The sequence below is a fragment of the Charadrius vociferus genome, unplaced genomic scaffold (assembly GCF_000708025.1).
Source record: "Charadrius vociferus isolate BGI_N301 unplaced genomic scaffold, ASM70802v2 scaffold195, whole genome shotgun sequence".
Classification (NCBI taxonomy): Eukaryota; Metazoa; Chordata; class Aves; order Charadriiformes; family Charadriidae; genus Charadrius; species Charadrius vociferus.
Genome location: NW_009648539.1, coordinates 4,786,435 through 4,798,614, shown reverse-complemented (window position 1 = coordinate 4,798,614; position 12,180 = coordinate 4,786,435). Strand labels below are relative to the sequence as shown.

General features: G+C 39.6%; 1 protein-coding gene across 1 annotated transcript in view; it reads left to right on the top strand.

Moving 5' to 3' along the window:
- Positions 1 to 12,180, top strand: part of GALNT12 (polypeptide N-acetylgalactosaminyltransferase 12) — a 45,485-nt gene that overhangs the window by 16,239 nt on the left and 17,066 nt on the right. The window contains exons 4-6 of the mRNA XM_009885920.1: positions 2,300 to 2,485; positions 4,814 to 4,931; positions 10,136 to 10,312. Of these exons, the coding sequence (XP_009884222.1) occupies positions 2,300 to 2,485; positions 4,814 to 4,931; positions 10,136 to 10,312 (481 nt within the window). The remainder of the gene's footprint in view (positions 1 to 2,299; positions 2,486 to 4,813; positions 4,932 to 10,135; positions 10,313 to 12,180) is intronic.

The window sequence follows — 12,180 nt, the reverse complement described above, 5'->3', positions numbered from 1 at the left end:
AGTGGTTTGATTTGCATCCTATAAAGATTCCCACCGGGTACTGTAGACTTCAGAGAAGCACCAGGAAAAACAGCCCTATGCAAATTGGAGGGAGATGTCCAAAAGCACATGCTGTCTTGAGGCATGCAAGTCTTCCTGATTCCTAGTGGAACTTGTGTTCTTAAATGCCCCGTGGCCATTTGAAGCTGTATCTGGAATAATATTTTAATTTTTTTCCTTAAAATTTTCATATTTAACTCATTTCTAAATTTCACAAAGAGTATATTCCAGATAACTGTGGGTTAGCTATGAACAGTATAGATAGTGTGAAGAAAGGAAAAGAGGTAAAAATCAAAGAATAAGTATGGTTTTAATGACTGTCCTCTGAAGAAACAGTGCGTAAATGTGGAGAGGACTCTGTAATTTCTTCACTTCTTTAGCAAACCACTAGATGGCAATCTTGAGGAAGGATTGGCATAATTTTAAGCATAATAAATCACCTTGTGTAAAAAAGTTAGCCCTGGATGTGTCTTGGAATTTTTGCCCTTCTTGCTGCAGATGCAAACCTCATCTCTAAGGGGTTGTCTGCGTGGCATATCTGACTCAAACGTATGGGAGCAATAGAACAGCGTTAGCATTTTGCATTGCAAAGCCGGTTCTATTGTAAGCTGCCTGTGCATTGTACCATCTAGTTAATTCTTAACTTACGCACAAGGTGATGGCTTTTCACTTACCTGATTCCTTGCATAACTGTCGCATGGCAGCTACCTAATTTTTACTCCTTTTCCTTTGTAGGAGCAACAAAGCATTTTACATTTTACTGGGATTTTTATTCCTCTGTGTACGTATCATTCTCATTGCTTTGTACATAAGTCTTATGCAAGTGAGACAGGAGATAACAATATTTGTATAAGTGCTTTTGTGTGCTCTACCAAACAGGATTTCAGTGGAGGATCAGGAAGAAGAAAACAGCTGTGTCTCATCTTCCCTCCAGCAACAAGAGACCATTTTATACCAATTTATACTTAAGGCTGTCTTTCTCGGCTCAGACAATACTTTTTTGCAACTGCTGCTGTTCTGCTGCATTTAACCACCAGAAGCTGCTCTAATTTCAGAGTCAGAGCCCCTTGGTCAGCCTGCAGGTTTTAAGCTTAATAATCCCGTGACGAACTAGTTGCCCTCGAATGACAGATACGTCACATCTCTTCCTTGCTTGGCAATGTAACGCGTTCAGTTTTCCTTCTCCTTCAGAATATGCAAATCAGAAGACGCAGGGCTGAAACAAGTAGCAGCATCTTAAAGTCAAGCAAGTCACTTGGTTTCACTGAACTAACAGGAGATGTCTAAGACGAATCTAGAGGAGATTGCTATAGAGTGATTTGGGAGAAAGACCTTAGCTTGAGCTTGCGTGCTTGAAGTTGATCTCTCCTACTACTGAGAGAGACCTTTCCAGAAGTTGAGGTGAAGGCAGAGGATCCCACTGCCTTTTGTAAGGGCAAATGCTTTTGGAAAGGAATCCAGAAAACCCTGTGTGGTATTGAGAAATGGGAGGATGAGGCTTATCTCCTTGCAGAAGTAGACCTGCAAGAAATGCTGTCAGCTTTGATGTATTCTTAGTATGATAAAAATCTTAACTACATTTAGATCAGCCTTGCTGATAGGTATGTCATTCTGCAATACTATCTTGTTTCTCCTTTTTACCTCCTACATTGCCAGGGTTTCCGGAGGCCTCCTTCATGTATGTTTCAATGTTGGACATCTGTTTCCCATGTCACATGTTTTTTTTTTAAGCTCAAGGCTTCTTTTTGAGTTACTGTTGCAGTGCTCGGTATAACTTTCTGTAGATGATCACAGTTACAAGAACAACCATGACTTTAAGGGCCAAGAGGCTACCTCATTTATTATTCATCTTTGCAGAACTATACAATCGTGCTGCGCTGTTAATATCTGAACCGCGGCTGCCTGTACGATACAAACCAGACGTTTTTGTTGAGAATGTGGTGCTGGCTGTGGCAGCCAAGCCAGATGCTCAATGTGTTATCTCAAGCCATCTGGCATACCTTGCTTCCACTGTCCGGGAAGATTGATGCTTGCCAGGTGCCTACAGCTGAGTCCATCCTGATGCATCTTCCTGGTGCATCCTCAGCAAGAAATCGATGGTTATTCTTGAAGCCATTATTTCCTTGTATTGCAGCATGAATTGAAAAGGAGCAAAACTTCGTGTTTGGTATCTGTAAGCGTTCTCTGTTCTTGACAGTTCTATTTTTTTTTGAGATAAGTTTCTAATGGAAGTCACCCTTTTCTTTTAAAAACATATTAGGATTGCAGAAGAAGAATCAGCTGTTGTCTGCCCGGTTATTGATGTTATTGACTGGAATACATTTGAGTACTTGGGAAATGCTGGCGAGCCACAGATTGGTGGATTTGACTGGAGGCTGGTCTTCACTTGGCATGCTATTCCTGAAAGAGAGCAAAAACTGAGGAAGTCCAAGACCGATGTGATCAGGTTAATTTTTGTGCATCTTATGAAACTGTGAATGTTACAAGTGTGTTTGATTTTGCTTGGAAATGCCAGGTGCTGAAAAATATTTGTGAAATTAGCGTATCACCAAGAATTTCATATTTTGTTTAGTTACCCTTTTTCCAAAATAGCTCCTGCTCACAGTGCTCCTGGAAAAATACTGCTCTAAAAGCTGAAATTCCTGTGTAATCTGCCATATGGAATCCTTATTGCACAAGTAGTCTCTTGACTCCTGCCCCCAAACTCCCACAGACACTTATCAGCACGTGGAAGGGGTAACTGATAACTAATGCTGAAGGATGTCCTCTGTGCAACGCAGAGATCCGCATTGTAAAAAATGTATCATGGTCGACGGTGAAAAGGGGGGAAAAAAATCATCCACAAGTAAGAAGGCAAAAGTGGTTTTGAAGACTTTCTGCGCTGTAGTGATAGTGGTGGTTCCTTGCGGTATTTTCAAAGCCGAACCAGTTTGCCATTTCTTTATTGGGATGATATGATACAGCTCTACCTACCAGAGTTTCTATGAAGGCCTAACCCACAGGAGCTCACACGGATGTCTTCCTTGTGGGTTTTAGTTTTGTTTTATTTTAAGACAAGTTGCAGTCAGTTGGTGGTATTTGTCGCTCCATGCTGTCTTTTTAGGAGAGGTAAGATAAGAATACAAAAAATGCATCTGGAAAATGGACACTGTAGACAAAATCCTGATAGTTGAGGGTCTGCTAGGTTCAACTTGAAGTTGCTGTATTTCAGTAGTGTATTGTAAGAAATGAAGCAACTCTTTGGCGTTTTTAACACCATGATTTTATTAGTCCTTGCTTTTATTTATAACCTGTTGTCTTATGGACTACAACAAATACAAAATGATTAATTTTTCTCAGTCTTTTCTAGGTCGCTTATGATAATAATAGCCAGTACTTCACAAATATTAATGAAGTTATCCTTAACTGAGAGAACATTGAGGTTTTTTTACATTGGAAAAGTGACACAGTAATTTAGTCCTTCTCAGTGTATATTAGTCCATATCCTCCTAAAAAAAAAAAAAAAAAGTTTCAAAATAGAGTAAATGTTTTTAAAGCCTTTAGTTTAAATATGATGCTTTTCTTCTCCGTGATGAGAAGAATTGTTTTTGGCATGCCAAGGGGAAACCGATGAGGGATAAAGCTTCACAGTAGCCCGAGGACTGTGAGCTCGGCAAGTGTCTGGAGAAAGCAGCAGTGCTGAGAGTGGTGTCACCAACAGCTGTGTTTGGAAAGATGAGATCTGGAGTGAGACAGAAGAGCTTGGCTGCTTATGGAGTTTGGTTTTTTTCCTTCTGTCTCACTTCATCTCATTCCATTCTTTGAAACAACATATGACAGTGTAAGACAGTGTTGCTTCAAGAAGATGGCTGGTAAAATTAGTTTTGACAGATTAAGAGTAACTGATCACTGCAGTGAGCATTTGTTAATATTTACCTCAACAGCAATTTAGTAAAATTCATAAAGTGTCAGCTGAATTTACTTCCAACCAGCATTATATGCTTGGCACTTTTAAAAGGGTCATTTTCTAAGACTGTAAACAATTAAGAACAATATTGAACTAACACAAGTTTATGTATATTTGCACACACTAACCTACTGAAAGTACATCCCTTAAGTGTGCTGTTGCTCTGGGCCTTGTGGTCTTTGATGAGGATCTGGTCTTGACCCCCGATTTTCTTTTTTTCCCAAACTTGGTAAAAAAATTTGTAAAAATATGGAAGGGCAAGTCTTCTTAGAAAGAGGAAAAAAAAATCTCTTTGGGGCTATATTTACTTAACCCTGCTCAATTGATGAGTGAGAGTTTTTCCGCTTGATATTAATGGGATGAGGAATGTTGTTATTAATTACTGAAGCACAAATATTTGTTTACTTATTACTTAAGCAAAACATATAAGCATACCACACGTACAATTTCAGAGCCGGCTAATATAATTCTGCCACAAAAAAGCTTATGTTCTACTGTGTGAAGGTAAGAGATGAGTCATTTGTTGTCGTTCACAAAGACACTATGGTTGCAAAAATTTATATTAAAACAATGTTTATCTTCTCTAATTTCATTGTTATTTTTATTTTAATACATTCTGGAGCTTGTTTCACATACAATTTTTTACTATAAAATTAAATTTAAACGGCCTGATGATAACTGATCAATGGCTGACTGTTACTTTATAACCAGAAAAGACTGAGAAAATGGAAAATAAAAACATACTGTATTTTTTATCTGTCGCATTGGTTTCTTAATTTATATTTTTTTGCTTTTTATTCAATTCAGAGTTACTATTCTCTTTTATAGGTCTCCAACCATGGCAGGTGGATTGTTTTCTGTGAGCAAGAAGTATTTTGATTATCTTGGTTCATATGACACAGGAATGGAAGTCTGGGGAGGAGAAAACCTTGAATTCTCATTTAGGGTAAGTGGCTCAATTAAAAGGAATATTTAGGAGATCATAGAATTGTAGAATGGTTTAGGTTGGAAGGGACCTTGAAGATCACCGGGTTCCAACCCCCCTGCCATAGGCAGGGACACCTCCCACTAGACATTTACATGAATCTCTTTTCCTTGTTCTCACACTTTGTTATAGCTGTATTTTCTTTCCAAATAGCCATTTTAAAACATTTTTTAAAAACATGCCTTCGTTTTGAATGCCAGTATAAAATTTATGTAGTGGTGTGATATCAGAGGATGAAATTTACAATTCTGTGCCTTGAGGAGGATCATTAGAAAGAAACATTTACAATTCTCCAGTGTGACTCGGAGCTGTCACCACGGTTGATGGAGTGAGCAGGACGCAGCTGATGGCAGTTACCAGTAGGGCAGGACAAGCCAGCCACTGCACTTTAAGGCTTTATTCTGTTTCATTTCACGAAAAGTTTGTGTGAAGGTTATAAAAGGTGATGGGGGGAAAATCTCCAGGAACTGTATAGCTGTGTCCCACCAGAGGGTGGACCAGTGCTCAGGTGTGAGGCAGACAGATAGCTGGAATGAAAAGGATTTATGGTAGGGGAAGAGAGAGGAGATACAAGACAGTCCAGACTGACGAGCAAAACAGTCTTTTCCTCCTCACCTCTGCTGTTACCTCTGCTGCCACTCATTCCCTCTGAGCCCTGGTGGCCTGTGGTTTGCCCCGTATCACCCTTAGCTTGCTGAAGCAATCCAATGGTGGTGTAAGAGGTACACTGCAGGGCCGTTTCTGGCTTGCAGGGAGCTCACAACTTAGCATACTGAATTTTCCTTGGATTTTCTGCTCATTGTCAGGTATGTTTGATGGTCATATTCGCATTTCTCTGTGTGGATCGAGCAGCTCTCTTCTGGGAGGCCAACAGTTTTGCTGGATGAACTGTGCAATGGCCAGCAAATATGCCAGGGTGTGTTAATTTTACTAGTGTAGATTGCCAGTAGGATCTAGGCATTTGGATCCAAATTGCGCGCAACATGCTTTTGTCTATTTGATTTAAAGCCCTTGTACTCATGCTTCCTGCGGTGAGGGTTTTTATGGAAGAGAGCAGAGCACTATGATGTTGCTTAACCGTGTTCTTCTGGCTGCCCACGGTGCTGAAGAAGGTCAAGAGGGATAAATCAGTGTTAATTCTGTTGTCTCTGTGGCTTCTAGACCTGCCAGACCTGAAAATTAGGAGCAGGGATACTGACTGAAAAACACTGTAAATTAATTCATTGTTCTTCTCATCTCTGAAAACACCACCCTCTCCTGATGACATGAAAGGACTTGTCCTCAAGTCTCTTCTTTCTCGTACTTTGATTATTCTAAACTGAAGAAATTCTCAATGGTTTTGAGAGGTGCAACAAGGACAAAGCTTCGGCTAAAAGCGTGATGACTAAGAGGGACGGAGGCTGCATGCTGAATGCAGGATTGAGGCAATGTGCCTTGATTTCAGATTGCTTAATGCTATTTGGCTGGATAAACTTCCACTTCATGGGCATTAATGGGCATTGAAACCCCTCTCTCTGAGGGATGCAAAACATGCCCTTTCATCTTCCCTCTCCTGTACATGGAGCGAGGGGAACCTGGTTGCAGCTTTTTTCCTCCTCTCTGCTCTTGGTCCTGCTAGTGGCACTGCAATGTAAGTTTGTTTCTGGGGACCTCCGCTTGCTTACACCTGCGGTCTGTCCTTCAGCCCACCATCACGGCATGAGAGAAAACCACCTATGTGCAAAAAGGCGAACTTATTTACTGATAAGTCCTTTCTTCGGTTGGAAATTTAATTGTCCTGGATGATATGCCTCTGATTGCCTGGGGTCTTCTTTTTCTCATCTTTTTTGTATTGCTTCCTTCTGTCTGGATGTGGGAATCTGTCTCACAGTGGGAGCAGCAGGGATAGGTTTGTGCAGCTGGGGAAGATCCCTCTGCCCACCCAGTTCCCAGCAGATGACGCGCGAGCCCCGCACAGGGGAGGTCAGCCCCAAGCTGGCAAGCAAAACTGCATCAGAGAGAGGGGCAGGAACAGAGTATTTTCCGTGGTTTGTCTATGTTCAGGAGGTAGAATAATTTTCTTTAAATACTCTCATTTCTTCCAGAGAGTCCTAAAATGTTAGAAGGGAGGTGGTAGAGCTTATAGAGCTTTTCTTATTTAGCGCTCATTGACCCAGCGATTGGGTCAGTTGTCCAAAGACCCTGGCAGGGGCGAGCATCGCAAGGTGAGATCTGTACTTTTACTGCAGCTTTTCATAATGCCACCATCTGTCTCTGAAAAGAAGAGGAAAAAAAAAAAAAAGGTCGATAGTCTGCATGCATCAAGATGAAAGTGAAAGTAAAAATGAATGTCACCTTGTTTTCTTTTTGTGCTGAAGGAAAAAGGTACGCTTTTATAATGAGCTGCGAGCTAGCCAGACCTAGTAAAGAAACATATTGTCATGCATGTGAGCATGCAAAACGTAGATGAAATCTAATGTGCTTCTCTGTTAAAGGAGGTGCAAATGGGCTTAGGGGAGAACCTTCTCCAGAGTCACTTGTTTAGCATTTAGTAGTCCGCTTCGGTTTCTCTAGTGAATTCCGTGCTTTCTCTCTCTTTTCCTTGCTCTTTGTTTGTACCTGATTTTATAGAGAGGCCAAAATGTGTTTTCCATTCAAAAAAATAAATAAACCTTTTGAAGCATTGCTTGTCTGAAGTATACTTAATTTTTTCATAACAGAGGAAGACGAGACATTTTGAACTGTTTTAATAAAGGAAGCAGAAGTTAATGAGCATTGCTTAGCAACCTACAGTTATCTTTTAAAGAAATTCAGAATTCTAATTATTGAAAAAAAGCTGTTGTGGAATTCTCTTTTTGGCAGAAATTTAACAGTGAAATGGTCAGTCTTTTACTGCATTTAAATCTGACTATCACAGAAGAGTAGGAGAATGTGCTTCCTTCTTCACTGTACATTTTTACTTGAGTAGTCTTTATGGTCCATTCCTCATATCTTGTTTAAAAACAGACTGATCAAAACAGTAATGATAAAATGCTTATAAGGAATATAACAAATACAGAAATTGTTAAACTTCAGTAAATTTAATGGCACTTAGTATTTGCTGACAAACAAATTGTATGATAAAGTTTAACTTTAAAAAAGTAATCTTGGATATAGAAATACTAATGTAAGAAAGCTATTGTTTTGAAACAAATCTCAAAAAGGGAGATCTTAAAGTGAAAGTGGATAGCTAGGTTTTTAGCAGCTTTCAAAATGGCAGTAGTGTAACTTAGATGTGAAAATATGCAAATTCTTTAAAAGATCAGTGCAGAATTCTAGCTTTCTTGTGTAACTCCTTTAGTCATCTTTCTGTTCACATGACAAATATACTGCTTCCCAAAAATGCAACAAAAAATAAGAAAACCTGTCATGAAAAGCAAGAAATTAGATATTTAAATCCAGGAAGTAAAGATTAGCTAGTGCTGCCTATAGTTGAATAATGAATTACCTGTACCTCTAAGGAAACTGTTTTAAAAGTAAACATATTGAGTGCTTACGATTTTGTTAGTAAGCACAGTGTTGTGCCATGTCTGAAGGTGTGACACCATTATCCAAAACCAAATCAACAGAGACAACATTCATTGATTTCTAAATTAAGAAATTTGAGAAAAAACATAAGTAACTTAAAATTGGCAGTCTGAAGACAACATCCATCTTCTGTATGCTGAAAGCCTTCATCTTTACTGACTTTCTAGATCCCTAAAAGTCCCAGGGAGAGACACGGGAAAAGTCCCATTCCTGATCTGTTGTCATTGTTAAGGTTTGCTGCCTCATAGATTTCACTCCCGTTGTGTTAATTTGAATAACATATAATTAAAATGTACGTGCTATAGAAGAAGGTTGTCAGGGAGGAAACCTCTCTACCCCTTAAACATATCTCAGCTAATATCCCTTATACTCCATTTGCAAAGGAAAGGTGGGCCGCCGCCTACGCACGGTTGAATACAGGAGGAGAATTAGCTCCCTGGAGTGCCAGTTCTCAAAAAACTTCTGCAGAAAGGCTGTTGGAGCCATTGGTGATAGCTTCCAGTGTGTTCAAGTGCAGCAATGCGTCCTGCCTTTCCTCCCATCTGATAATTTCAGAAACCTTGTTTCGGGCACCTGTCAGAAACAGGTTGACAGCCACATTGTACGTAGTGTTAAATGGAAAATATCTAGCCATGCTTTCCTTTCATTACATGAAACTTGAGGTCAGTGGCTGTGTGGGTGAGCTGCTGGAAGCCCATGCTTTTCAAAGGAGGTGAGAATAATGACAAACATTTGCACCGAGTTCTGAGACCAGTGTCCCTGCTTGGTGGTGACTTACGGGCTTTATCTCCAGGGCCATGTATTTCCTGACTTGGAGAGCCAGAGGCATGAGGATGAGGGCAGAGCGAGTTCTGCCGATTCCCCATTCAAGTTCGAGTACTTTCCCTTTCAGCAAGTAGCAATTTTGGTTTAGATAGGAGGGGCTGTTTCACTAATCTTGGCTAGACCACTGTGGGTCAGTTAGAGAATTACTTTGCTTTTTCTTTTCATGTGTTGGGTCTTGGATTCTTTTTCCAGCTTTCCAATGAAAAAGGTTAGTTATATTTTATGACCAGGCATCTATATCTCTCTTCTGAGATGGTAAATATAGAAATAGAAACACAACTTATCGTTCTCCAGTAATATGATGAGCTTATGTGGTTAGTCAAGTCAACTTTCCTGCAGAATACAAGAATAAGTTTCTGGTGAGAAATCAGTCATCGCTTTCTTTGCGGCGGCTATTCGTATGGCTAATTTGGACTAGAAAAATGGCTCTTTTGTTAATAATGCATATATAACTTGAATTGTAAGCCACAGTTAGACCTGCAGAAATATTATGGACCATTTCTTATCATGCCTTCAGAGAAGGTAAAGCTAAGAAAGGGATAATTGCACACCACACAACACTGGAGATGGGGTTAGCTCCTTGTTGCTCCCAGTGATATGATCTGAGTTCACAAGGATGTCATTTAATGCCATCAAATGAGACACACAATTATTGTATGTATTTTATTGTATGTATTGCTTCTAGTATGCTGTGATGTTCTTGAAAAGGTATTATCCTTGCCAAGACTTATTGCTACTGTATCCTACTTGCAAAGATTCAAATTAACGATACACTATGTCAATTCTTTGTTCAGATATGGCAGTGTGGAGGAAGTCTTGAGATCCACCCATGCTCACATGTAGGTCACGTTTTCCCCAAACAAGCTCCGTACTCACGGTCTAAAGCTCTGGCAAACAGCGTGCGTGCTGCTGAAGTGTGGATGGATGAATATAAAGAACTTTATTACCACCGAAACCCACATGCTCGCCTGGTGAGTTCAAGTCCGTAGTTATTGGAATTTCAATAGAATTTGTTTGCGATTAAATAACTGTTAATTTAGCTAATATTTAACATGAAGTGCTTTTAATGTTTATTCCGTACTTATTCTGAAACTTTTTTTCCAAACACAGAATAAGTGTATATATAGTTAATTTTTAATTCCTTGGAAAAAATCAGAAATTCTGTAAGACTAGAAGGTGACCACATTTGTGTCAATATTAAATGAATGAATGAATAAATGAAAGAATAAAGTTAAGCAAGGTGACCCAAGTAAGGAGGAGCTGTTTAACCTGAAACGTATGCTTCTATGAAACATCTGATACAGGATTCTATCAATAAAGAATTACAGAAGAGACACACAACTAACGAACGCTAATCAATAAGGTTCCATGGACAGTAGATCTTTAAATGAACCGCATGGTAATAATCTTAAGCAAAATTACCTGTCTTGTGATAATTGTAAAATTTTGGACTCATGTAAGACAAAATGGATTTTTCTGTTTGATTTACTATTACACAACATTTAATTAAAGAAACCAAAACAAACCAAAATCAACATTGCAAAGATTAAATTAATTAAAATCAGTCCTGGGAACTCAGGTGAAAATGTTCCTAATAAAATGTTTGAAGTTTCAGTACTAGGTTTGGGGGTTTTTTTTAGAAAAAAAAAAAATTACTTTCTGTGAGGGAGAAAATACATGATTACTTGTTTGCAAAATTTTTCAGGTGACACTGGAAATTGAATGGGTCAGAGCAGTAAAGCAGTGTGCAAATTCATAGCTTGGGTATATTTATCGTGAGGGGCCTGTAGGCTGGAAGACAAAAACAATGAAATATCCTGGCAATGTCTAGAAATGACTTATATGAACCTCCGGCTCAAAGTCCAAAATTCAGGCTCTGCTGTTGCTTGTTTCTGGAGGTGCTTAATCTCCCTTTGTACCCCGAGTGGCGGCTTTCTGGTTTTGTGGATGGGGAGAGCTGCCCTGCGGTGGGCTGCTGGGCACCTACCTCCAGCTATGCTGGACCAGAATTTAGGGACCAGGCAGGGGGACAGGGACGTCCCCACACATTTGAGTGGCCAACCCCCATAGACGTGCTGGGGGAAAAAATGCTGTTGAAACCATTACGCTTTTAAAAGGTAGGCTGGAGGACACTGAGGAAGCTGAATTTGGTTAACTTCCATCTCGTGTTCCTTTGGATTAAACTGGGTAATTAGATTATTATAGTCTACGCATTTGTAATAATTGTTTTACTTTAACATCATAAAAGCTATTTAGGTTTTATTATTAGAGTCCGACTTTGAGAGAAATATGGGGTTTGTGTATCCCAAGACGGGAGCTCACAGGCAATGCCAGGCTGGTTCTGCTGTCACATGTAAAGAGAAAACAGCAATAAATGCACACAGTTTTTCTTGTAAAGTTCTGGGAAGCTGATGTCTGTAATGACAGAACTTCAGTTTTGAAGGATATTTGTGGGTTAGTATCAGAAGTTTTGGCTATTGGCTTATTGTGAAACAGTGGATGTAAGCTGAGACTTGAGTGGGGTTTGGTTTTTTTGCACATATCAAAGCTGCCGCCAAGGCACTCTGGTTTCTGTAATACTCTGTGCCCCTCTTGTTGCAGCAGTTGAGTTCAGACCCTTTTACTTCACCCAACCCAAACATTCAGTTCCATAGCATAATGGAAAAATGATTGATGCTATGGCCGCAGAATTTGGTTCCATAAAGTTTCACTGCAAGATTAATGTTCAGACCTCGGAGCTAATATGTCACGCTGTTTGTTTATTCAAGCAGGCATCTCTGCCTCTATTTTACATCTGCTTTGTGTTTTCAGTGGTATTTCCACAGCTTTGAGAAATGCA